We start from the raw sequence: 27,605 nt of genomic DNA on the forward strand, positions 1-27,605 counted from the left end.
CAATACGATTATGCCGTTTATAATGTTCCCAATGAATTTTAATGTGGGAAATGAAACGTACTTTTTCTAAAGTTTTCAAATTGTTTACATCACTTCGATTGAAGTGTATTAGGTAAAGTTCATGGGAAATTCCAGAGCGTGGTTTAGAAGTACCATTCGCTCTTTTTTTCATAAGTATTACTTGGGAAGGGGCAAAACCAAGCAATTCTTTTAGTTCATTTTTAATTTCATCAATACTTTGATCATTTGATAATCCTTTCAAGACAGCCTTGAAGGGTCTGTCTGATTTTATATCATATGAATAAAATTTATGAAGTTTTTCGGACAAATATCGAATAAGACTTTCGTAATCTTCCAATCCATCCACCAAGACTCGACATTCTCCTCTTCGTCCGATTTGAAATGAGACTTTTACTTCCGGGAGAAAAGTAGAAAGCTCAGTACGGAATGCTTTGAAGTCGGAAATCATCACCGTCACTGGTGGCATAGATTGATGTTTCTTCCCAGAACGACAAGCGTCCATTTTGGGAATTTTTGAAGAATTTTCTTCTATGTCGCTACAATCGGATTCAGGAAGAATCTCGTAAATATTGTTAGACGGCATAGGATCAACGGAAGGGAAATCCGTCCGTTGTCTTTTATTTTTACATTCAGATTCTATAAGATCGTGAATGTTATTAGAAAAATGTTGAATAACGGATTGTGATTTATTCCGTATTGAATTATTTTTAGCCTTAGGCTTGTTGCCTTTCCGGTTGGACGCAGGCATTTTTGAAATTAATGAAATTTTAAATTAAATTAACTAGGCTAAATTAGTCTTCGATTAGACTCCTAGCTAGCCTTAAAAAAGGCTGATTAATTTCTTAGTCACTCTAATATCACTCTTTGTATCACTTAGTCACTCTAATATCACTATTTGTATCACTTAGTCACTTAGTTAGTGATTCAGGTAGCCTTGAAAAAGACTGAAGCCTTGAATCAATGAAACTCTGGGTAGCCAGAAAAAAAATTCCAGGAGCCAAGAGCTATACGCGTGCGGTGCGAACGACTGTTCAACACCGACTGTACTGTACATTGTACAAAAATTGTTTTCAAGAAGGAGCGGTAGGAAATAAATAGAACACTACAAAAAATATACATCGAAAAAGTTAAATACTTTTTGAAGAATTAGAAAATCAACCAAATTAAAAAAACGTTATTTTCTTAATTATTTTTTTCGCAAACTCTAACTCAAAGTCCACATTCGATGCAAATTTAAGGAGTAATTTGAAAAACGAAAAAGTTACAACTAAATGAAAAATAGTCATTTAAACACTAGAGGTGGTGAGCTCGCCTCGTCCGCATCCCTAGTCACCATTTTCGTCAAGTAGCGGCTCATCAGCAATCATTGAAAGGGCACACGTATTTACCGGGTGACGCAAATCGAGCCCACACGTTTTCTTTCTGAACAGGCTGTTTTGATGTGTGGAGTAGTGTTTAGTTTTATGACCATCTGCATACCGTGAGTACGCGTACGTTATTTCGCCACCCTAAGCATTGTGATAGACATGGCTCTAGCACACAACTGGGTTCGGTTAGCTTACATCGAACATGATCTAAATCCAATAAATCGACATATTTTGATGTTTCATGCATTTCTGGAACATTTGGCATCTTAAAAAAATTTTGATTTCGATTTTCAAAGTAGATATTTCCAAAAAAAAATTTTTTAGAGTTAACACTGGATGTTACTGTTTCTAAGACTAAATAGGAAAATGAATTTTTATCAAAACGAAAAAAATCAAAAACTAAATCACAATTAGAAATTTTCAAAGTACAGAGTATTTTAACATTTCACATTTTACATTCTATTTTCAGAATAAAATATTCAATGAGCACAGAACATGCAAATTCAAATGTCAACTAATGAAAAAACACATCCTAATGTAATTTGAATGTAATTTAAGTCAATCTGGGACCTAGAAAAAACATTTATGTTCAAATTTTTTTCGAAATTTGAAAAAAAAAATGTATTTTGAGATAACATAGATTTTATGAGATTAAAAACAAACTTGAGTCTATAATACAAATAAATATGTAAACATTGTAGTTCGAATACTTGACTACTCGACTTCTCGAATACTCGACTACTTGACTGTTCAAATACTCGAATAATCGACAACTCGAATATTGGAACACTTGACCGTTCGACCACTCGACTAGTCGAATATACAACTGCTTGAAAACTCGTTTACTCGATACTTTACTATTCGATGCTTCACTAATCGAATACTTGACTATTCAAACATTCGACTACTAGACTGTTTCGACTGTAGGACTATTCGACTTCTCGGTTGCTCGACTACTCTACTACTCGAATACACAACTGCTCAAATATTCCACTGCTCGACGACTCGACAATTCGACTGCTTATTTCAACTACAGAGATTTCAACTACTCGAGAATTCGATTGTTCGACGGATCGAATACTCAACTGCGAATATTCAACTGTTCGATAGCTCGAATATTCGACTACTTGAATTCTTTGGTACTCGATAACTCGAGTACTCGACTGCTCGAATGACTATTCGACATCTCGAATAGTCAACTGCTGGAATATTCAGCTGCTCGACTATTCGACTATTCTACTGTTAGACTGCGAATATTCGACTGCTTATTTTGATTATAGGGGTTTCTATTACTCGATTACTGTACTGCTCGAATACACGAATATTCAACTTTTTGATTACTTGAATGCACGACTACTTAAATTCTTGAGTACTCGACTGCTCGAGTCACTAATTGCTCGAGACTTATCTTTAACTGCTCGACAACTCCACTATTCTACTGCCAGACTGCGACTATTTGACTACTTATTTTGATTACAGAGATTTCAACTACTCGCGTTTTCGACTACTCGACTGCACGAGACACGACGACTCGAATACTCATCTAATTAAATTCATGAGTACTCGAATGCTGGAGTCACTATTCAAGTTGCCGAATACTCAACTTCTCGACTACTCGACTGCTTGACTGTGACTATTCGACTGCTTATTTTGATTACAGAAATTTCAACTACTCGACTTCTCAACTTCTCGAAAACTCGACCACTCGAGTACTCAACTGCTCGACTACTCGAATACTAGACTACTTGAATTTTTGAGAACTCGACAACTCGATTACTTGAATATTCGATTGCCCGACTGCTTAAATTCTGAAATACTCGAGTCATATGACTATTCGACTTCTCTAATACTCAACTGCTTGATTACTCGATTGCTTGACTGTGTATATTTGACTGCTTATTTTGACTACAGAGGTTCAAACTACTCGAATTCTCAACTCGACTACTCGAATAGTAATTTTTGTGTACTCGACAGCTCGATTGCTCAACAACTCGAGCACTCGACTGCTCGAATAACTATTCGACTAGTCGAATTCTCGAATACTCAACTGTTGTAATACTTTACTACTTAACTATTCGTCTACTATTCGACTACTGAAATACTGGACTACTGAAATACTCGACTACTCGACTGTTCGATCACTCGACTGCTCGACAATGTTACTATTGGAATATTCGACTTGACTTCTATTGCCCGACTGCGTGACTACTTGAGTTCGCAAATACTCGATAACTAGAGTGCTCATGTGACTACTCGACTACTCGAATACTAGACAATTCGAGTACTAGACAACTTGAGTACTAGACAATTCGAGCACTCGACTACTCGACTTCTCGAATACTCATTTGCTACAATACTCGACTAATCTACTGCTCGACTATTTAACTATTTGACTACAGAAATACTCGACTACTCGAATCTTTGATTAATTTACTAATCAAAAGTAGGTATATCGATTCACTATAGTCGAAAACATAGTATTTTTTTTTCAGATTGGTCGCCACAAATTCCCCAATATAATAAATTGAAATGATTAACTAATCAACTAAGCTTCGAGTTGGCTGTTCGAAAATATACAATTTTGCATTTTTATTACTTTATGCAAAATTTTCGGAACAATTCCTTCCTTAGAGCTATTGTATCTATCTCATTAAGGGCTGAGTCCAGTGTATTTTAGGGCGTTTTAGAGGGCTATTTTCATGCTTCAAATTCGATTTCCTCAGAAACGGTGACGAATATCAAAAAACACAACTGACAATCTCTTAGAAAATTAGTTTAGATTATTCTGTGAAAATTTCAGAATGATTCATTGACTTTAGCGGTCGGGAAAGTCTTTTTTCTGAAGGAAGAATTGCATAGCTAAAAACGGCAACTTTCAACTTGTTCATTGAATATCTCACCTTCAAAAGCATGAATCAAAAATCTATCCTGATAATGTCTAGATAATTTAATTTAGATGCGGTTAGTGCATAAACACATCTATGAAGTGAAAGTTATTTTTGTGAAGGTAAGTCGATTTCTATGGCGGCGCCATTTTAGTTCCCTGGTAACGTAACGAAACACGAGAGAGAAATAAAAAAGGCTGCCACCAAACAAGCGGTAGCTTTCTTGGATTTTATGTGATGTAGTCAATCTTGTAACCGAAAATATAAAAATTTTCTTGGCAACCCGGACACATCGAGAGGCATTTTGCACATTTGCGAGAGAGAGCATGGAGAGAAATGTAATACGCACAGCGAGCCACGTGGTTTTACGCGACCTACTGGCTTCAGCCCTTAATAGAGTCGCCACACGGAACCACCCGCGATCCCATTTCAACCAGAATATTAGTTGATTTTCTGAATTCGATTGGTTAAAATTTGGTACAACTTATCGTTTGTTGTTTTAACTAAACTGTCACTTTTGTTTTTCGATTAGCAGAAACGATGGTTGAAACAACTAATTTAAATGCTTAAAAAAAATGCTGTCAATTAGTGAGGACACATACCTTTCAATTTCAACAAATATTTTAGTTGAAATAACTTATATTGTTATTGAAACAAAATTCTGTTAGTTGAAGAATAAATCGGTTTTATTTGTTTTAGTTAAAGTTATGCACTGATAATTTTAGTCAATTTATATGAGCTTGGGTGCATCAACCGCTGGGAATTGAAATTTTGCGACGGCAATTCAAACGCGCCATTCAATCGCAGCGCGTTCTGTGTGTTTGAAACCCTTCGCTCCTGTTACTTTTATAAATTAAATTCATGTCAAAAAGCGTTTTATTGCTAATGCATGAATATCATCATCGGTAACAGACAGCTGGAAGTAAAACAGTCTGCAGGAAGTAAATAATGATCGAATTTGAAGCATAAAATTTTTGCGCATACCTGAAAGATTACGAGATGATCATTCATTAACATTTTCTAATTTGTCACCAAATCTTTTTCATCTCAAACGAGGTTAACTTTATCACAACACCGCTTTTAGATAAACACTTGTTATCATAAAATTCTCAAATCGAATGAACACAATTTCACCAAACGCTTTAACCATCGATATTGTTTTTATTAACATTTTGAAGCGACGCGAACAGAGTTCAACTAAAAAGTTGTTGATTTTGCATTGCGATTATTGTTTTGCTTTCAACTGTCTCCGACATTCGACAGCATTCAAAACAACATATTTTTCAACTACTTGAATATATGCAAATCAAAAACCATATTGGTTGAATCAAAAAGAAATTAGTTAAATCAACTATCGCAAAAATCAAAAACTGCGATATCGCAATTTTATGATCGAAGGGTTCTCCGTGCACGTTATTTTGCCGATTACTCGACTTTCAATCGACAAACTGCGATAAAATCGAATACAATATAGACGTATATACGTCACATAGCGTTTTGTCTCGTGTAGTCACGTTTTGTCATGTCATGTCACGTCATACTGAAACCGAATATGAGATGAAGTTTGACGGTGCCTTTTACTCTGTCTATTCTGTATTTCTATGCAGATATCTGTAATGTAAAGCGCAATAGATAAAATAAAAATCTGAAATTAAGTATTCTTAAATTTTTAATTATAAGTGTTGAGGTTTTTTGGAAAGTTTTGAGATCTAATTTTAAACTATTTTTAAATATTCGTTTTTTTAAATCCCGATATTTCCCGTTTCTCGGTTTAAATTAGAGAATCCGAAAGAATCCGAAAGCATGAACGAACCTTAAATAAAGGTAACCCGGTACTATATTTCGATGTCAAACTAGATTTTCTATTCCACTAGATTAGAACCGATTCTTAGTTTTCATTACTGCAAACGGAAAAAAAGATGAAATAGATTTGCGATGTAAAATCAGCAGCCGGTAGTGATGCAGTATGAACTTCAAGTGTCGTTTGCACAGTATCATGCACATGTTTCACGCTATTTATTCAGGTTGCCTTCTGGACTGTGTTCCCTCATATAGAAAATAGTAGTTTAGTTGGTAGAATATCTTCATGATAAGGAGAAGATAGAAAGTTTAAACCATTCCTCTGGGGATTGTTTTTCACAAATTTTTGTCATTTTGTCCACGATTTCATTTTTTTTGGCTCTCTTTGCGTCTGTTTTTAGTTGACAATGACCAACAAAAATAAACTGAGCTCAAGATTGCTTCTAATGTCATAGCATAAAAATTAAAAAATAATAATAAAAACTTGGTTTATTCGACACTGAGAGATTGATTTCCTTCGCCCCACTCCCATGATTTGTCTGATTGTAGGGACGCTGCATGCCCCCTTCATGCCTCAGAGAAGACGTATCAAATCTGTATAACAGATTTTACTATTTAACAGCTCGACGATTTGAGCAAATGTCTGTGTGTGGCAAATATCACAAAATTTGTTCGAAGATGGTTGAACCGATTTTCACGAACCTAGATTGTCATACAAAGTTCCTGAATTTCATTTGGATCCTATTGCCGGTTTCGGAATTACAGGATTAGATTCTCCAAAAATAAAGTGAACATAATGCCACTCAATTTTCTCGCAGTCCGCTGAACCGATTTTGACAAACTTTGATTCAAATGAAAGGACTTGCCAATTCATGCAAAGTTCTCATACCTTATGATAAAAAAAGAACCGGAATTTTATTAAAAAACGCAAAATTTCATTTTTTTAATAAATTTCTTTATTATCGCCTTCAAAGTACTCTCCTTCTGCGGCAATACATGCATGCCAACGCTTGATCCAATTTTCCATGCAAGTTTTATAGGCCGCCGAAGGTATGGGCCTTTAGTTCACGCAGTGAATTCTCTTTTATGGTCTCTATGGTCTCAAAACGAGTTCCCCGCAATGGCAATTTGAGTCTGGGGAAGAGGAAAAAGTCACACGGGGCCATATCTGGAGAGTACGGTGCTTGGTTGATGATATTGGTTGAGTTATTGTCCAAAAATCATCTCTTTGGCCAAATCAACACGACGTTGTTTTTGAATGAAACCCAAAACATCAGTTAAAATGTGTTCGACTGATCCATAAGAGATACCCAACAACACAGCAATCTCTCTAATCGGTACAGAACGATTTTGCAACACGATTTGCTTCGCCGATTCAATGTTTTCTTCAGTAACAGATGTTGTTGGGCGGCCAGGGATCTCATCATGATCCAAGCTTGTACGACCACCTTTGAAGCGTTTATACCACTCGTATGCCTGTGTTTTTTCAAAGATTCGATTCACCAAAGGCCTTTTCTAACATATTCAACGTTTCGGAACACTTAAATCCATTCGCAACACAAAATTTGATGCACGCACGTTGTTCTAAATTTTCATCCATTATAAAAATCGCCACACGAAAATTTTTCAACTTCTTTGTATAGACGCCAAACAAAAACTAATCGTACGATATGCGTCAAAATTTGACAGAATGTGTATAAAAGTGTTGCCAACGTTGAGAGAATAAAAGTTTACCGATTGGACAAGCGCGGGAATTTCAAAATGAAAATGCCGGTTCTTTTTTGATCATAAGGTATTTCATTTGAATCTAACAACAACAAAAAAAATTAAATAATGTCAGTACGAAGATGACTCAACCGATTTCTACCATCTTAGATTCAACTGAGAGGTTTTCAGATACCTAAAGAATATCCCGATGTTTATTCAGATCCAACTTTCATCTAAACCTAGGGCTAAACAAACTCATATCGGATATCAAACTCAAGTTAACAGGTTTGATAGTCCTACAAAAATATCCAAAGTCCAACTTCCAAGGTTTTCAAAATTTCAAACCGTCAAAGAAAATCGTAAAATTTGTTCGAAGCTGTTCTCGGAAATGTTCCAATTGGTTAGTTTATGGTCATCCGAGCTGGTTTTAGTCCTACTGGAACCGTCATTTATTTCAAACCGCAAGTGCAAAAAGTGCTGGAAATTCTTTAAAATTGGACTTAAAACTGTTTCAGTTGGTAGTTCATTTTATCTGATGGTTCATTGTTCCGAATTTCACCATACCGGTATCTAGTGTTCGGTTCCGGAAATCCCGGAAATAGTGGTCAAAATCTTTGAAATATTTAAAATGGAGCGAACTTCATTTTCCCCAAATAGTTGGATTGGTTTTTCACTAACTTAAATTCAAATGTAGTATTTAAATGTGTTTTATGCAAACGAAGTCATCAGAACTGGGCGTTTTTTTTTTAATTTGTCATATTTTGATTAATAGGAAATAATGAATAATATGAAAAAAGGCATCATTACACCACTAGGTGGATTTAAAAAGGTTTGTAATTCGCTCGCTGCAAAAAATAAATTATCTTCTTCATTCGAATACTACTCCACTTTTTCTGTTACAGGGACTCTGCATGCCCCCTTCAAATGATGGGTTAGGACGTATCAGAACAGTACAACAGATTTAACTGTGATGATTATCCATCGGTGTCAAAACTCAGTATCTCTTTTAATTGGAACACTACTCCACTTTGGTTTGAAACTAGAATAAACCAATCTCGAAACCAATGCCAAAATTACTGCCATTGTGATTTTTCGTTAATGTTATCCGAATGCTTTCCAAGCATCAGTGGAAGATAGCAGAATGTAATCTTCGAAAATGGAAAATGCTTTGTTTCGGTGGCTATACTGTAAGCCAAATAGTATAGAATAGACATTCAATTCGTCGTTTGAGTTCCCAGCTGTTCCAAGCTAGCTACAACGAAATTAGTCAAACAACCATCCACCAAGCTTTGGTCAGTTTAACATCGAACCGACGAAATTCTCGCACACTTTGTTTGCTGGTTTCCACGCATTCACTCACTGAAACGCTCCTCTCACTCACTCACTCACTCACTCGAACCTCAACGAGTCCACTCACTTGGCAGCTATTTTCTGTAGTGTCATTAAGGAGGTACTTCTATTGTGGCTAGAGTGTGTGTGTTTTGTACCTACTTTTCATCATGTGTCACTTATAAAATCTACCCTTCCTCGGAAAGAGATCTGCTTCTTCTTCTTCTTCCCATGTGAGGACGACAGCCACCCACTTTTCCCACGACAGATTAAACGAGACATCAGGGGCTCTGACAGTCGTTTAAAATGATTACGATAACGATGAAGACGGCAGAGACGATGTTGAGTAGCGTGACTTTCTGATCTCTGCGTTCGTTCGTCCCTTCGTGGTACATCCTTAGTCAGAAGAGTTCCTGGAAAAACCGACAGTAGCAAAGATTGCACGATCATCATCGTCTTTGGTTGGTGGAAGAACGTGCCCGGTTCCGATAATGGTCCTCCACTCTGCTCTCTGATGGTGGCTTGCATCTTTTTTTTTTGTCAAGATTTCTTCGGTTCCACTTGCTGCCACATAAACGCATTCTCGGATGAACCCTAAATAAAGTTGCTTTCATCCCGTCGTACTGCGGCAGATCCTTACCAAAGAAGAAGAAGGAATCCGCATGCCAATGCGAAGCCAGATGGAAGTAAAAAGCGCCTAGCTTAAATGATGACTATTAAAGTCATTTATCTTATCTTTTGGCAGTAAGATGCTTCGCTTTGTCGCGTCCTTCGAAGGAAGTAAGTAAGGAAGGAAGAGTTTCCTTTTTTTTGTTGTATTGGAATTCTCGTCGTGCTCGTGGATTGGAGTTTTCCTGAGCAAAATTAGAGAGTTTGGTGATAAAATACGACCAGTCGGGGTCTTTTTGTTGCTCTTATCTTCTCTGATTTAAAATGACTAAGCGAATTATGATGAGAAGTCCGAAGCTCAACTAAAATTCAGTGCGCATTTGCCCAGGTCTGAGATTTTTCCGGAAACATCTGTTTTGACGTTTTCTAAAATTACATTGGAAAATCGAGGTCGATGTACTCAAACATTAATTTCCTAAAGCTGTAATGCACAAATGCCTTAACACCTCAGAAAAGTCCCTGTGAAAAATTATCAGGTTACGGAAGTACCGAAAATAGCAGTCAAACACTCCAAAACAAATCTCACTTCACTTGCTCAGAGATGCCAGAAACGATTTTCACAAACCAAGGCTCAAATGAGAGGTCTTGTATTCCGTCGCTATTGAGTTTCATTCGGATCCGACTTCCGGCTGCGGAGTGACAGGGAGTGGAGTGAGTTAAAAAAATTTTGAACTGTGATTTAGAACGATGATGCAAAACAGGGAAAAAGTCTTCGACAAAACTTCCATGTTCTTATTTCAGATTCAACGAATTTTTTTTAAAGAAACTTTAGTTAGAGAATACGAGTAAAATGAGAAAGGCATCGGGTTAAACAGAGAAGTGCGTAAACCTCTAACATGCATACAATTTTTAGTTCTAAAGTGGAAGAGTATAGAACTAATAGAATTAATCATTGCTTTATTTAAAATCCCAAATGTTATTGGCAGATGTTATTTCAATCTGCTACAACCAGATCACTTATAAGAACGGTTCTTCAGAGAAGATAAACTAGTTGGGCTACTTGGAAATAAAACTGGCTAGAAACCAGGAATCAGAACAAATTGGCTCAAATGGCACGTTACCCTTGATATTTGGGGATTTGTGCCTTTTCTTGAAATTATTTTATATATTGTTATCTGTGTTATATCAAAAAATTGTTTTTTTTTTGAAAAAAAAAAAAGTTTTTTTTTAATTGTCTTTTAGGCTGCAGGTCGACTGAATTTTTTTACTAACACTAGATATTGACGTTTCGTACATTTCTGAAAAGAAAAAAAAATCGCAGCACTTTAAAAATTCGCATAATTTTGGAAAATCATTTTTTAAAAAAATCGCAAAACTGTTAAAATCCACACAGAAACCGCACTAAAAAGATCTGAGTCATGCACACATACAGATTACTAAAAATAAATAGGTTTTTTTCAGATTTCACAAAAAAAATCAATCGAAAAATATCAAATTATATGTCACATAATTTGCATGAATTGTTCACATTGAATATTTCAATATGAAAGTAGAAAGTGTGCTTCTTTTTTGCGAATTTCCTGATCACGATTTTTTGTTCATAATGAATACAGCAGGTTTGAACCTCATCGTCATTCAGCTCTCGGTTCAGCCAAACCTGTCTGGTTCTCTGTGTGCGAGGTTGGGAATCGAACCCAGACAGGCTGCGTGAAAAGCGATGGTATGGTTTTTACCCACCACGCTAAGCCCGTTCCCATTTTTTTTTTTAAATTATGTTTTGTTTGTATAGATAGATAAATACACACTTTTTATTGAACTATCTCGTTCTTCAGGAATTAATAGCAGTTCGAATTTGATAGTTTTGGAATAAATCATATTCAAAATTATTACACTCAAACCGCCTCTCGATTCTCTGATTTAGTGATTTGGCAGCATATGTTTAAACAAAATTTTGATTTTAGATGCCCGATTCCAGGTTTCGAACCCCAGATTCAGTTACTAAGTTCAGGAAAAAATGAGGACTCTGCATGCCCCCTCGCTAGCTTTGCCCAAGGTAGGGGACATGCAGCGACCGTGTTTCTGATCTGCACAATCGAACCAAACAATGCAGAGTTTTGTGGGTTTTTCAGCATAACTAGTAATCGCAGTAATAAGTAAGCTGTTGATTCTGGGGCTGAATCCATCGAAGCATTACAACAATAAACTTGATCGCTCTGTCCCCAGTCTGTCTAGTTTTCTGGTTGTTGAACGGCTCGTCAACAAGTCTCCGGAGCAATCTAATTCAATAATCCGTTGAATGGATGTGAAGCGATAAATCTATAATCCGATCGGAATTGGGCAGGCATGGGGTAGCGAGCTTGACATCACTAAAACAGTGATAATCGTCGTCGGCAGTCTCGGCTCCTCGAGAATCGGTTTGTTTTGATTTCTATCAGGCGATTTGAACGGCAGCGAATGACGAAGTGAGAATGGTTTCACAAACAGAAAAGTAGCAAAACAGCCATTTTCCCGTTTCCCTTTCCAGTTCCAGTTCCATCCAACCACCCAGCGAAACGAGGAGGAGGACATGATTCACAGTTGAATGGATACGGGCAGAAGAGAAAACTGAGTGAAGATGACAAAAAACGGAGGTTGGGGCTGACTTTCGGAAGGATTAGCAACGTTTTACAGTGGCAGTGAACTGTATGAAAATGGTTCACTGGTGGGAACTTAGAGTGGGCTTGGTACGACCATTAGCTTTATGGTTTATGAAGCTCCAAAATTGGTGTACTGCCATTTTAAGTAGTTCCAGCAGTTTTATTTACTGTCGTAGCGCTTTCTTGTCTGTGGAAGTTCGTGGCAAAGTTAATTGTTTTATACGAGAATATTCGCTATCGCATCTGAAAATTTGGCCACCCTGCCACCCACGGTCTGTCAACGATGCATTGCGACTGCTACAGAAGTGTCATAATCATCATCAAGCAGGCGTTGAAAAGTGTCTATTTACTCTGCTGAACAGATTAAATATTTGTATTTGTATTTTTTTTATGTACACTGAAAATTAAGATGTTTGAAACATGTATTTACCTGTCGGAGTATGGTTCTAGGATCTATCTACGTTTTTCTTTCAGTGAAGGATGATAGTGTACTCACCTGTAATAGAAAATTGAACGAACAAAACAGAAAAGCGTGGAAACAGAAAAGTGGAGGACAAAGAGAAGAGAGAGAGAAAAATACAATGGTTTTATCATTTATTGATTCATCTTTCAGATCTTAGATACAGAACTTAAGTCGAGGAGGCGTGATTCAACAGCGGCAGAAAGGTGCACATCTTTGCTGAAAAAAAAACATCAAACAAGAACTTGGACACAGGCGGCAACAAATGCAGCGCTCCAGCCGCTAATTAAACAGCGACGATATGCTTTCTGTAGTGTTTTTTTTTCTCTTTTCAGTGTTAAATTGTTTTTTTTTTTTATCTTCTACATCCCCACACTACTGATGTCATATCGATAACGAAGCCATGGGGTTTCAGCGGATTTCGGATCTTACTGAACTGAAGAGAAGACAAAAAAAAAATAAAACCAAAACACATTTAGCTTCTCCTGTCAACAGACGGGTTTGCGTTCGTGTGAAAAGAAAAACAATGTTTCGTGTGCTAGAAGCGACGAAGCAACATTTCCCGAAGCTAAAAAACAATGAAAGAAAAGCAGATTTTTCGCGTAATTACACTTTTTATTTAGACTTGCACTACACAACGTTGCCTCCGAAAACAAAGCCGCTCTCCGGAGCCTTGCTGAGTAGTTTTGCTTTGCTTTGCGTTGCTTTAGATTTGCTAGGCGGAAGCTGGATCAACGTACAGAAGTGGTGGACCTGTTTGGGAATGGGAAAAAGTAACTGTAAACTGGTGGGAGGCTTAATCGCGAAGAAGCATGCTTGCCGTAGTTCAAGAGTTTAGCTGGAACGGAACAGAAATGACTGGGAGAGCAAAGTGAGGTTGAGGAAGATGTTGACTTTTTTTTTCTAGCGAAATACGTTTGAAATAGCATATGGTGTTGTTGTTTGTGATTCATTTTTTTTTCTGCTCACATCGTTACATGCTGAAGTTGTGAATACGTTTGTGTACTGTCCCTAACTACGGTATATGGAGAATGTGTTGCCAGGTGATGAAAACTCTATATGCGAACGGTAGCGAATTTTTTTTTCTGTTGTGCTAGGGAAGCAGTGCCTACTTTGTTGGTTGCTGAATACGGTAGCACGTGGTTTTGGAGCAAATGTGTCAGTTAACAGAAGGAATACGAGGGGAACGACACTAGCAAGGCTATTGATTAGACTGAAATTAAATGTTTCTAGTGTTTTCTGAATTATCGATTCAAGGATATTTCAGTTATGGGACAACACTAGAATTATTCATTGTCACAAAAGTTACTAAAGGATCGACGTAGTAAATATCTGGATAAAATTTTGTTTTTTAAACAATACTCTCTCAGATTTGAATGAAACTTTCAGGGAATGTAGACTTTGTCCTGCAATTTCACTTTGCATGCTGGGTTTATCCAGAATTAATCCAGACTGTATTTTGAAAAGGGCCAAATTTTCACCAATTATTGTCGAAAAAATTACGTTTTTTGGAATTTACTTCATGAAAAAAGTTCGAACAGTGAATGTTTCAAAACCAAATCATATGAGTATTTTCGGTATTCGGAATTTCTTACTAATCAAATCAATAGGAGCCGGAAAACAATGTTTGGGTCGTTCTGAATCCAAAATGGTGATTTCCGGTTAATTGATATTCCTTGAAAACACTCACAATATGGATATTTTCGGAACGGATTTGATGTGTAGGTACCAAAAAAACGATGTTTGAAGTCGATCTGAATTCCGAATCCAGACTACATCTAGACTGCTTTTTGAAAAGGGTCAAACTTTTGAAAAATGACAAAGCCTACAAAAAATAGTTAAATTTTGAATAGAAATACTTTCAAAATTCTTAACCGAGTCCTACACGGAAAAAAATTGACATTTTTTATTTTGATAAAATTTTGACATTTTTGATTTCGACAAAATTGCGTTCCCTATTATAACAAAAACTATTTGAAAATCATTATCATCCGAAATGGCAAAGAAACTCATTTTGTGAGAAAATTCAATACCAAATACCTTATTGCTAGTTACCCGATATTAACAAATATTAACAGTGCTGAATAAGAAAAAGTTTTCGTTAGAGAAATTTTTTTTTCTTGAGAATGATGTTCATCTAACAATATATGGAAAAGTTGACAGAGAACATAATTATCTATTTTGGAACAAAATTTCATTGGAATAAGGAATGGTGTTTTTTGTAATTCGACTTCAAATTTTAAAGTACTACTTTACTATGGGGCGCTTTTTCAAAATTTACCCTGTACAAGAATGGGTAGAACGAATATCTCGCGTGAATATCTCTATTTGTACTCAATCAAACAACATAATTTTTGCTCCATGCTATCGAGATATGATCAGCAACTTTTGATATAATTTTCAGCAGCATGAAATTCCCACAAATAACTTAAACTTATATTTTTCTAAAATCAAGAAAATCCAAGAGAGAAACTCACGTGTTTTGTTTGTCTTTCTCTTTCTCGGACGACCGTTTTGCTACAGTGAGCGATTATGCATTTACCGGGTTACCTACTGGGTAGGTATGAGATGTAAAAATTGAAACGTTTCATTCATTCTAGTCATCGCAGTTGATTTTTAAGTATCAGTAAAAAAATTTATAAATAGCTTTTTGATATTTTATTCCATTGAAATTATTGTAATTCGTACCATTTGTACTACTACACACAATACATCAACTTATGAGAACGATTTTAGATACTCAGGACTGCGAAGAAACGTATTCACGTCATCCAGTTATGTCTCTGTCATTACCCACCCACTTTTTTTCAGTGAAGGATTCGATTAGTAATTTTTTCAGTATTTTTATTCAAAAAAATTATTGATTTTGTGAAAATAACTAGTATGACATATCTTTTGTAGGCTTTGTCACATTTCGACATTATTTATTTACAAAAAAAAATCGGGTAAAAAAGTTGGGCCCTTTTCAAAAAACAGTCAATTTTTTCCAGATACGTGGAAAAACTCTTTCTTTTTAACAATCTTTAAAAAATGAGAATCAGTAGACATATGCAACTATCGAGGGATTGAAATTCTTTCTTGCATTCCGATACCCTTTGAAGCGATAGTTAATGACTATTTTTTTAAAGGACGCTAATGTTCAAGTTTCACAAACTAGGAATCTTGCCAAATTTTAAAATTAAGGGGTACAAAATTGAACCCCATTCAAGTCAGCTCCGGGGTCGCACAAGGATCTCATTTAGGCCCTCTTTTATACATCTTATTTGTTAACGACATTTCCTTTTTCCTTAAAAAATTATATGTTTTAATGTACTAATGAACTAATTTTAGAAACCCGAACGATTGGCAAAGAAGTTCAATGGTTACAAAATTAAAGCAGTCTTCCCCACCCTAGAAAATTACTATGGAACGAACATCAAAAATTACTTATAACAGAGACATAATAGGTTTTTTTTAAGTTTTCCAGATATGATTGAACCATCGCTACCAAAATTTTATAGTAATCTGTTGTTATGGCGGACTTTCAGTTTCATTAAAATTTCAGTGAAAAAAAATTGGTAACTTTTGAGAAAAGCCTCGGGGGTACGTTTTACCCCATCCTCCCCTATAATTTTTTTTAAGTTTCTAAAGATTTTTTCTATCGAAAATTTTGAAAAACATTTTTTTTTGGTTTGCTTTGGCGTAATTAATGTCCATTTTGATTCAAATAGATCCAAAACTCGAAGAGTGTTCGTTTTTTTTTTCATAAGTGCCGCCTTATTTTCTCTACTTAAGTGTGAAAAATTGCATTCCATGAATATGTGAATTAATGAAAATTGTTAATGAAATAAATACTCGAAATATGTATGTAAAATCTGTCCTCAAAAGAGAACGCATACCGTTCTTCCACATTTGAAAGAGCTTGGATTCTCTCAACATACCAACCCTTTAACTGCCAGATTTACGGAGCTAGGGTGGCTCTATGTATTTCCAGGTTTTTAAATTTTTGAAGTAACCTCTCCAACCGAAAATTTAAAACGAAAACAGAGATTTTCTAGGCATTGTCAGGATTGCTTACCATTTTTTCAAGATGTATCTCATGCATTAAAAATACATTAAAATTTCACTACATATTTTTTCATACTTCCAATTTTTGTACCACTCTGGATTTTTTTAGTAGTCTCCATTACAATTCTATTAGAAGCAAACGCATGGTACATAACTACTAGATCAAAGCACTATGCGTTTCCTTCTAAAAGAGAATTAGAAGCAAATTCCATTACAGTTAATTGAAACTTTTTCCTATCCAGAACTGATACCTTTTGCAAATATCGAACAACTTGCGAAAAAGTATTCAGTGAAATTTTCTGACAAATTGAGTCTCATTGCATTCATGTATAATTATGATTTGGGACAAAATTTCTTAAAAATAAAATAAAGTGTTTATTTTTTCAAATCGATTCTAATGTCGTTTTCGCTTGAGAAAACTGAAAATGACCCAGGGTAGTTTCATCAAACAAACACTTTTTACGAAACTGTGTTTATTTCGCACTTAGCAACGGGGATTTGAGCAAACCGGATACAAAATCCAGGTTCGAAACTGATTCAAACAAACAAAGGTTTGACAGCAGTTAGGGTGAAAACTGGGTTAGGTTTGGTATCAGGCCCGTGCGCAGGGGGGGGGGGGGTTTGGGGGTTTTAACCGCCCCCCTCATGAAGAATTTTTTAAAAATTAAGTTTCATGAACAATGGAGTACTTATTATATTAAAGTGCAAATAACTTGACAATTCATACTACGTTTTCAGATTTTTTTTTACAGTTTCAATATTGTAGATGACGCAACTTGCTTTTTCAAATTTTGGCGCCTTTCCCACTTTCTGTCAAGTGTTACTGGAAATGGAGTCATCGATGTTACGCATTTGTATAGTGCGTGCCCGAAATACCGACTACCACCGCTCTCAATAACGCGCATCTTTTCTCTAGAGTAAAGCCCAATACTCACATGCAGGGGAACTATTTCTTTTATCGTTTTCGCTAAAAAATGTTCGACAAAATTGACCCCCCCCCTTTAATGATTATTGCGCACGAGCCTGTCAGAATTCGTTTTACATTGTCAATATTTTGGCATCTTTTCGTTTTTGGACACCCACCTCTCCCCTTGAAACCCCCCCCCATGGAGGATTCCTGCGCACGGGCCTGTTTGATATCAAGCGAAAACGACATAAATTTTCAAATCAATTTTTTTAGTGTAGAGCTCGAATTGGAATCGATTTTTTTTCTGTATTTTTATTCCAAAATTTTACTGATTTCGGGAAAATTTCTCGTACAACACTTTTTTGTAGGACTTGTCATTTTTTCACAATGAATATTTTGAAAATATTTTTGTTTAAAATAGTTTGGACCTTTTCAAAAGGCAGTCTAGATCAATTTTAGAAGAACAAAGTATGCAAAAAATCACTTAAATCGGAGAATCAAATTTATAAAACAATAATGTAAGTTTAATAGTAACTAACAATCATAAATTTAAACTCAAGTCGTTTTTTATGCGGGGATTCGTCTCTTATAACTTGAAAAAATTTGACGCAAGATACCTTAAAATCCATGAAATTTGATTGTGAAAAAATTTAACATTTAAGAAATCAATTTTTTATGTTCAATAAATGCAGGAACGCCGAAATCTGGTGTAATCTCGAGAAATATCTTTTTGAAAATAATCGAAAACTTTTCTGATAACACCAGATTTCAACGGTTCGTGCATTTTTAAGATAAAACAAGAAAATTGCATAACGTTGCTAATTCGAATGAAAAAAAAAACAGTGTAAAAAGCCACATAAAAAGACCTCAGTGTATTCGCATAAAAAACCGCAAGACTGAAAATTCGCATTAAAGTCACATAAAAAGAGTCGAGTGTATGGTCTTTTTCATGCGGTTTATGTTAAGCGTATGTTCTTTTTTTGTATGTTTCCGAAGTTACATGGTTTTCCTACGCGGATTTCCAAAGTCTTTTTAAGTGGATGAAGTTACGCGATTTTTTTATGTGGATTTCCAAAGTTACGGGGTTTTTGTTTTGTCTTAGAAATGTATGAAACTTTGAGATCTGGTTTTATTCCGAAATTTTTTTTAAGCCAACTCCCTTAGAAAAAAAGACACATGGAAAATTTTCGATTTTTTTCCAAGACATTCGACATAAAAAATATTTTCTTCAGTTTTGCGGTGTTTTTTACGCGAATTTCCGAAGTTACGCGGTTTTTTTGCGCGTAAAAAAACCTCAGTGTAAAAATTTAAATTTAAAATATTTATTAAAAGATCAGTATAAAATCTTTTTAAAATTATCTGAAATGGAAGGTTTTGATAAGGAACTCGGTAACTTGTCGCCGTGTGGCATCCGGCGGAATTATTTTTTACCAAGAATCGATCCACTGGTTTCCTGTTCCATGTCGTAAAAGGCCACAAAAATAGGAACTCCTAAGTCAAGGTGTATTTCCGTGCCGATGGCTGAATGGCTGCAGGAGGTTAAACATTGCAGTCGTGAACGGAATATCTTGGGTTTTTCCTCAAGGTGGTGTACTATCCCCACTTTTATGGAACCTAGTCACTGATGGTTTGTTAAGGAAACTTAATAACCTCGGATTTCCGACTTATGGTTTTGCCGACGATTATCATATATTGATGACCGGTATAAGCATTAACACTCTCTTTGATTTAATGCAACAAGCCCTGCGATCTGTTGAACAATGGTGTTGTCAGGTTTGGATTATCTGTAAATCCGGGCAAAACATCAATGGTGCTTTTCACTCATCGTAGGATAATTACAGGAGCTCGTCCGTTGCAGTTCTTTGGTTCAGGGGTCACTGTGGTCGATCAAGTTAAATACGTCGGGGTTATTCTTGACTCAAAACTGAATTGGTCTGCTCACATTGACTTCAGGATTGAAAGAGCTTGCATGGCTTTCGGCCAATGCAGACGAGCTTTTGTAAAATCGTGTGGACTCAAACCCAGATATATTCATTGGATCTACACAACTATTGTTAGACCAATTTTAGCATATGAATGTCTTGTATGGTGGCAGAAAGGAGAAGTCGCGACAGTTCAGTCAAAGCTAAATCATCTCCAAAGGATGGTCCTAATGGCGATGACAGGAGCATTCACGACAACTCCTACAGCTGCTCTAGAGGCGCTACTGTGCATTAAACCACTACATGTGTTCCTAAAACAAGAAGCATTATCTTGTGCATATCGTCTTAAGGTTACAGGGCTTTGGAACAGTAACCCATTAGATTATGCTACCAGCCACACTCGCTTGTGGTCTCAAATGGTTACGTGGGATGAGTATTTACTCGCTCCTAGTGACCTAACTCTCACATGCAGTTTTCCTTTTAAAACATTCAATGTGAGCTATCCTCTTCGTTAGGAATGGTTGTCTGGTTGTCTGGAACGACAACTTGATGAACACATAGTTTGTTTTACGGACGGTTCTCTGTTGAATGGTCGTGCTGGTGCTGGTGTCTACTATCGTGAAATGAGGCTGGAGCAGTCTCATTCACTTGGTAGATACTGTACTGTGTTCCAAGCAGAAATCTACGCAATTCTGTGTGGAGTACAATCGGCACTTCAGCAGAGGATCTGTGGTAAACGTATTTATGTTTGTTCCGACAGTCAGGCAGCCTCAAAAGCACTCAGTTCGAATGACTCACGGTCGAATCTAGTGATCGCATGTCGAACTCAAATTGAAGATCTCAGCATTTCAAATGCTGTTTACTTCTTATGGGTACCTGGCCATTCTGGTATTACTGGAAATGAATGGGCTGATGAGTTGGCTAGAGCTGGTGCAACGAATGATTTCGTTGGTCCTGAACCAGCTTTACCACTTTCAACTCGTTGGATAAAGCACAAGATACGTTCTTGGGCTGCATCCAAACATGCCAGCTACTGGCGCAGCTTGCAAACTTGCGCTCAGACAAAAGCATTTCTACCAGATTTAAATCTGAAAATGTCAAAGTGTCTACTGCATTTCTCCAAGTATCATTGAAGTATTCTGGTCAGAGCTCTGACTGGACATTGCAAACTCAATTATCACATGGCTACTATTCAACGTGCTGAGTATTATTCGTGTGATTTGTGTAAATGCGATTATGGTACTTCATATCATCTGATATGTAACTGTCCCGCATTGACGCAGCTACGTATCCGGGTTTTTGGTTCTCCGTACATGGGTCTGTGTATGCGGAGCTAAAATTGAAGGATATTCTCTCGTTTCTCACCCAATGTGGTAAGGAGCTATAGTCAGAAGGGTTCATCGTTCTTCCTGGAGTGAATGAATCCCTTCTGTATTCACCTTAAATAGGGTTTAGCAGATTGTTTGGCATCCTTTGGAGGGTACCGAATTTACTTCTGCTCTTACATACTGCGAGTCGTTCTGCATTCTTCCGGGAGTGCAGAATGGTGTCGCTTTCGTAAGATCTCTAAATCCTCTCGGGGGTTGGAGGTTTTATTAACAGCAGACTGTTATGGACCTCGTAGAGGTTCAGAATTTCCTTCTGCTTCCACTAAATGTGATCCTCAGCAGATTGTTCAGCATCCCTTAGGGGTGCACTTCTGCTTTTATGTGTTTTTGTGTCGTCAATTTTTCCCATCCTCCTAGTCCAACCCTTACCATTTCCTTTCAATCCTTCCCTCTTATATATCGGGAAAATGATGCTAAAAACAAATTGATGGCAAGGCACAAATCTCCAAATATCAAGGGGAACGTGCCATTTGAGCCAATTTGTTCTGATTCCTGATTCCTGTCTTTTTGAATTTATTTTGAAGCCAAACCTGCCCACCAAATAAAATTAGAAGGGTCGGTGTATTGTGATAGTAGCATAATCAATATGTAGTGTTTTAATTGAAGATTTGTATGAATGGTCAAATAAAATAAATACAGTATTTATCACTATAAATTTTTGTTTTATTTATAAACAAAAAAGATTTTTATATTTCAGGTTTTTTAAAGAAATTGACTGGGGTTGTATGAATTTTTTTTATTAATTTTCATAAAAGCTATGGAAAGTTAATCCAATTTTATGGATAAAAAGTTTAATTTCCCTCAGTGTAATTTTTTATCGTTCTTATCGACAACAAAGAATCCAGCATAAATAAATCCTGCTCGATTAAATTTAATTCGTTGAATCAAACAATGTTTTCGCTTGAAGATAACTGAAACTAACTCAGCAACAACCTCAAGTGAAATCAGAGCAAGTTGGCTCAAGTGACACGCCCCTGTTTATTTGAAAATTTGTGGATGGGATGGGTTTTCCTTCAAGCGAAAACAAAATAAAACTGTAAGCACAGATAATCCAGCCTATGTTTTTGAATAAGATTAATTTTAATTTAGAATTCAGAGCGAAAAAGTACTTTTATTTTCAATTTCTAAAACAATATTGCGATAAAACCTACGCATCTGTTGATACGAATTATGGTTATAGAAAAAAATGAAGGTGAATTTGATAACAGATTTCAGCAATTCAAAGTCAACAAAATCACTCTAGGATTTATAGTAAATCCTGTTAACACAAATAGTAACGATATTCACTTTAAACCATTTTGAATTGATTGTTTTTTTATGAGAAAAAACTTACTTGTTAAAGTACTAACACATGGATCAATAAGTCCCGAGACTAAAGCAGAGATGGCGCTCGTAGTAAACCAGTAACCACGTCTTTCTAGAGTACTAACCTTTGCTTGAAACGGGTCAAAATTTTAAGTCGATCCGACCAGAAACAGCTGAGTTATCGAGGTTGGAGTAAAAGTTTTGTAGTTTGTTTAAAAAATGGAAAAAACCGAGTTTCGTGCTTTGATAAAACATTGTTTTTAATGGGTAAAAACACCGTGCAAGCGCAACAATGGATTGAAAAATGTTATCCGGACTCTTGTCCATCAAAAGCAACGATTTGTCGGTGGTTCGCCGAGTTTAAACGTGGTCGTACCGACACAAATGACGCGGAACGCTCGGGTAGACCTGTGGAAGCCGTTACACCGGAAAATGTGAGTGAAGTGACAAAAATTATAATGAAAGATCGTAAAGTGAAGCTCCGTGAGATTGCTAAGATGACACAGATATCATATGGAAGTGTATTTACTATCCTTCATGAAAAATTGACCATGAAAAAGGTTTTTTCCAAGTGGGTGCCGCGATTGCTTTCGATGGAACAAAAACAGCAACGAGTCACCCTGCCACAAGTCGATGAAAACAATGGCGAAATTGAACGAATAGGGCTTTGATCTGCTTCCCCACACCCCATACTCGCCAGATTTAGCCCCCAGTGACTACTGGCTCTTTGCTGATCTTAAAAAAATGCTCCAGGGAAAAAGATTTGGCTCAAATGAGGAGGTCATCGCTGAAACTGAAGCTTATTTTGAAGCGAAAGATAATTTTTTTTATAAACATGGTATTGAAAAATTGGAAAAACGTTGGAACCATTGTATCACCCTAAAAGGTGATTATGTTGATGAATAAAAAAAATTTTTGCAAAAAAAAATGTTGTTTCCATTGTTAGTCTCGGGACTTATTGATCCATGTGTTATTTACACCCAAACCTCCGTTTACGTAAACTTTTTTTACTCTTTTTACGTAACTCTTTTTACGAACAAAATCCCAAATAACGTAACCTTTTTTTACGAACCTACTTCGTAAAAAGAGGTTTTTGCATACAAGGAAAATCATTTCCGGTTCATTTACATTCCAAGGAAATTTCTACAATATGGGTATTTTCGGAAAGGATTTGATGAGTACATGTTGAAAAACGATATTTGAGGTGATTCTGAATTCCAAGATGGCGACTTCCGGTTTTCGAGGAATATCAATAAACCAGAAGTCGCGATCTTGGAAATTGATGCGACCTAGAACATTCTTTTCCTGCAAATACTAATAATTTTTGTTTCATAGTTATCCAGTATATTATACGTATCCAATAATATACATACATAAGGAAACCTTTTTTTACGTAATAAATTCCAAACAACGTAAACTTTTTATACGTTGAAAATTCCAAATAACGTAAACTTTTTTTACGTCATAATTCGATTTACGAAGTCCCGATTATTACGTAAATGGAGGTTTGGGTGTATTGTTCAGAACTAATTGGCTCAAATGGCACGTTCCCCTTGTTATTTGGAGATTTATGGAATCCTTACAAAAGAAAAAAATACACTATCACTTGGGTATAAAAAACACGAAACAAAAAATGAAAATGTAATAAACGCTAATAGCTTAAAAGTAGACCGCCATTTTAGGACTTCTTTTTTCGTATCTAGAAATTACGCACCTTGCGTGTCGATGCGTAATGAAAAAGCCGGACAATTTGTGTTCATGTGCTAAATACGCAAACCGGATCCGGATTAGAGCAGAAAAAATTAAAAGTTTCTTCGGCACTCGTTACATGTTAAAGTTGATGTGATATTTTTTCCCCCCTCCCCTCGGGTGAAAATTAGCCCGAGTCACGCGCGACTAGAAAAACGGAAAGTTTCTGGTCGAAGCCCACTCCTTCAATGCTAGACAAAGGCACCGATGATGATGGGCAATGCACGAGATTGGATTCGTTGGATTTTGCTCGCATGGCTTTTTGGCCTTCAACGCGGTTTGTAGGGAACTGGAAATATTATATTTCTGCTACAGAACTAGCCATTCTGAGCGATGATGATGGTGATCAAAGTCGTTTTCACCTTCACAAAGGTTGCCATTATAGTCCAGATTAGGTTAGGTCATAGTGGGCCGTGCCATATTTGAACAGTTTGACAGTTTGTTAGAACGTTCGTCACCTGTTCACTTCATGGCTACCTTGATCACATGTCACCCTGCGTTTGAAAAACGAGATACACTGCAATATTTCATTCCACCATGTGCTAGAACTTATTATTTTCAGTTCACTTTTCGCTTTCCCCTCTCGTCCGGTAGACATTCGGTTCGAAAACGACCCTCAGGCACCGGACCATTCCAGCCAGGTCCGTGTGAAAATGGTGCAATTTAAGTGTGAGCAGCACTCTCCCGAAACGACAAGCCATTAGGCGCTAACCACACGAATTCAGCTGCTATCGGCTGACACATCGGCTTCATGAGGTACACGCAAAAAAAAATACAAGCGCTTATTTGCTAGACCACGGTTCCCACACCGACAAAAGAAACATTTGTGGGCTCGGAGCACCCCACAGAAGCAGCATAATAGCAAAAAAAACAGGATCCAATCATGTCGGAAAAGCGTGACACACCCACACAAGTACAATGAAAGTCGGAACATTGGCTGTACCAACGGTAAGCGGTTTGGCTTTGGCTGCATGTTTCCAGTTTTTTTTTGCTTCTATTTCGTTTGATTGATTTTATGTAAATTAACCTCGTGGTTTGCGTTCGTGTGAGTGTGAAAAGCCTTTTTTTTTGTTCTAGCCATCGAGCAATCTAATGAAAGCTGACATGTCGTGTTTAGGCGGCGCAGTGTAAGTGAAAGCTCGAAACAAAAAAAAAACAAAAACTACGTGATTGGCAAAGAGTGTGAGAGCAAGAGAGAGACGATAGATCTAGCGAAAAAAAAAAACACACGTTATTTATATTTACTTCGCTTGCTGTTTCTGCTGATCGAAGGTGGCGGCGCCTGGTTGGTTTTGCTTTTGGTTGCCAGCGAGATCCTGCTCGCTGTTTTCCTTCCGGCGCCGGGGTCGTCTCATCAGAGGATCGGCGTCGTTGTTGTCCATACCACCGCGACCGGCGGCGCCCCGATTCCTCGGGGGGCCCGCCGGTTTAGGCTTCTTAGCTTCCGATTCCTTGGCACCCGCCGGGGTGGCCTTTTTTTTAGCCTTCGGCTGTTGATCCGCTTTAATTTGTGAACGGTGGAAAAACGACGCCGAGGAGGAACGCTTTCGATGTTTGCAGTAGCGCAGAAACAAACACTGGCAGGAGGCGGACAGGTTGGAAACTTCCACGGTCATCGGTGTCGCCGCTTCCGAGTAGATTGTTCCGGCGTATTGGTGATTGTTTTCGATGTGGTTGTTGTTGTTGTTGTTGTTGTTTGCGTTGTTGTTATTGAGCCGGTTGTAGTAATCGTGTTCGTCGAAAAGCGTTTGCAGGTAGTAATCATAATTAAAATTGGCTTGTGGATTTACGTACAGATGATGATGATTGCTTTGATTATTGTTTTCAATGTCGAGCGAATTGTTGTAATTGTTGAGGTGGTGACCGTTGCGTTGCGTTGGTTGCTGGTGGACATTGTTGAGTTGCAGTGCTGTGATGGTCGGTGGTGGTTGGTGGTTCGGCGAAGGTAGCACCGTTGTGGGTGGGGATTGCGGGTGGTTTGCAGTAGGGGTAAGATTTGAAATCATCACCAGGGGCAGTGTTGGATTGCGAACAGGTGGTGCAACGGGCGGTTGCGCCACCGGTTGATGCTGTCGATCTCGATTCTGCGGATGATTCGCATTTTGATTGCTCCGGGCGGTCCCCGTTTCCTCCTGATTGTTGCAGCATTCCAGTGAATCTGCTCCGGTACTGGCCGCGCCCATTTTTTTTGTTTGTTTTTCAATCACTAACTAACCAACAGTAGTCAATAGTAAAATCACAATATATTACAATCCGATGGTTTGGATGGAGTTTACGGCAATAGGAAAAAAACAAACCAACCAGTACAATAAAATATACACATCAACACAGCGATTTACAGACACACAGAGACAAGAAAAAAACACTACACCAGAGAAGATCGAGGTTCGAGTGAGTTCAAACGTAAGCACAATGCATCATGTTTTTTTTCTTACACACCGCTGCTGGCTGTCAGTTGCTACTCCTCGTCACCGCCTCCTTGGATCGTTGGTTGGTTGGTTGGTTGGTTGTTGATGGTTGAATCAGAAACCCATTTGGACCGCATCCAAACCCCCCGATTTACCATAGGAAATGTATTCAGCGCTACAAGTAGCAGTACCTTCCCCGAAAACTTATTTGGTCACTTCCGATTGTGTTCAGCTCTTCGACCCGTAGGGCATCTTTCCACTTTCTTCTTTTGTATTACAACAAACAGCTTTTACCGACGAAGACGATGGGGGAAAAAAACACGTAAAATAATAGAATCACTATCGCCAACAAACTACGGGTGCGCTCCTCTGGCCAGTAGGTTGTGACTGGTGCAGGTGAATACCGTCAACTACTTCCAGCGTGATTCGTTAGGTCCGTTACCTCTTTGAATTCTTGGGGCCACTAGCAAACGATGTGAATCGCACACACCACCATTCGAACAGGACAAAAAAAATTCTAGCGTGGCAGGTTAGGACCGTCCAATGGTAGAATGTTACACAATCAACTGGCTCTCCTGACTCACGGAGGGTGGTGTACAACTGTGACCGTGTATATTTTTTCTTCTTCTTCTTCTACTTCGTCCCGACCGGTCCTTGCTGGCTGGTGTAGCAGAAACAGATTTCGTCAAACTCTCTCGTTGTTTGGGCGAAAAAAAAAGATCCTTAGTCCTTTCTATTCCGGTGGTTAACCGTTTTTCCGTCTGTGTGAGTGCTGTGTACAAGAACTAGAACCCGCTACATTTGCTCTCTCTCTCTTCCTCTCGCAATGTGCTCAAAGTCTGCTCACCATAGCCGAGTTCGTTCGGATATGTCAGAATGACAACAGCAGCAGCTAACAGAGACTTCAACATCCACTTTGTTGGTTCCAGTACGGACAAATACATGCTTAGTTCGAAGAGGAAAATTGTGAACGCCTTCAACACTAACACATAGTTTCACTATGTTCGGAAAAATCAGACAAAGTTTCTCCGGCCGCCGTCCTCGGAAACAAAGGGAAGAAGAAAT

At 37.4% G+C, this 27,605-nt stretch overlaps 1 protein-coding gene across 4 annotated transcripts in view; it reads right to left on the reverse strand.

The window, feature by feature from the left end:
• The window catches only part of LOC131426663 (potassium voltage-gated channel protein Shaker), a 213,577-nt gene extending 186,055 nt beyond the window's left edge, over positions 1-27,522 (reverse strand). Inside the window, exon 1 of one of the 4 annotated variants that reach the window (XM_058589545.1) lies at positions 25,378-27,479. In XM_058589545.1, the coding sequence (XP_058445528.1) occupies positions 25,378-26,315 (938 nt within the window). In that variant the 5' untranslated portion in view covers positions 26,316-27,479. Of the gene's footprint in view, positions 1-25,377 lie in introns of all 4 variants that reach the window. The other 3 variants (XM_058589543.1, XM_058589546.1, XM_058589547.1) reach the window with 3 other exon arrangements.
• Between the last annotated feature and the right edge of the window lie 83 nt (positions 27,523-27,605).

The sequence above is a fragment of the Malaya genurostris genome, chromosome 1 (genome assembly GCF_030247185.1).
Source record: "Malaya genurostris strain Urasoe2022 chromosome 1, Malgen_1.1, whole genome shotgun sequence".
NCBI classification, from domain to species: Eukaryota; Metazoa; Arthropoda; class Insecta; order Diptera; family Culicidae; genus Malaya; species Malaya genurostris.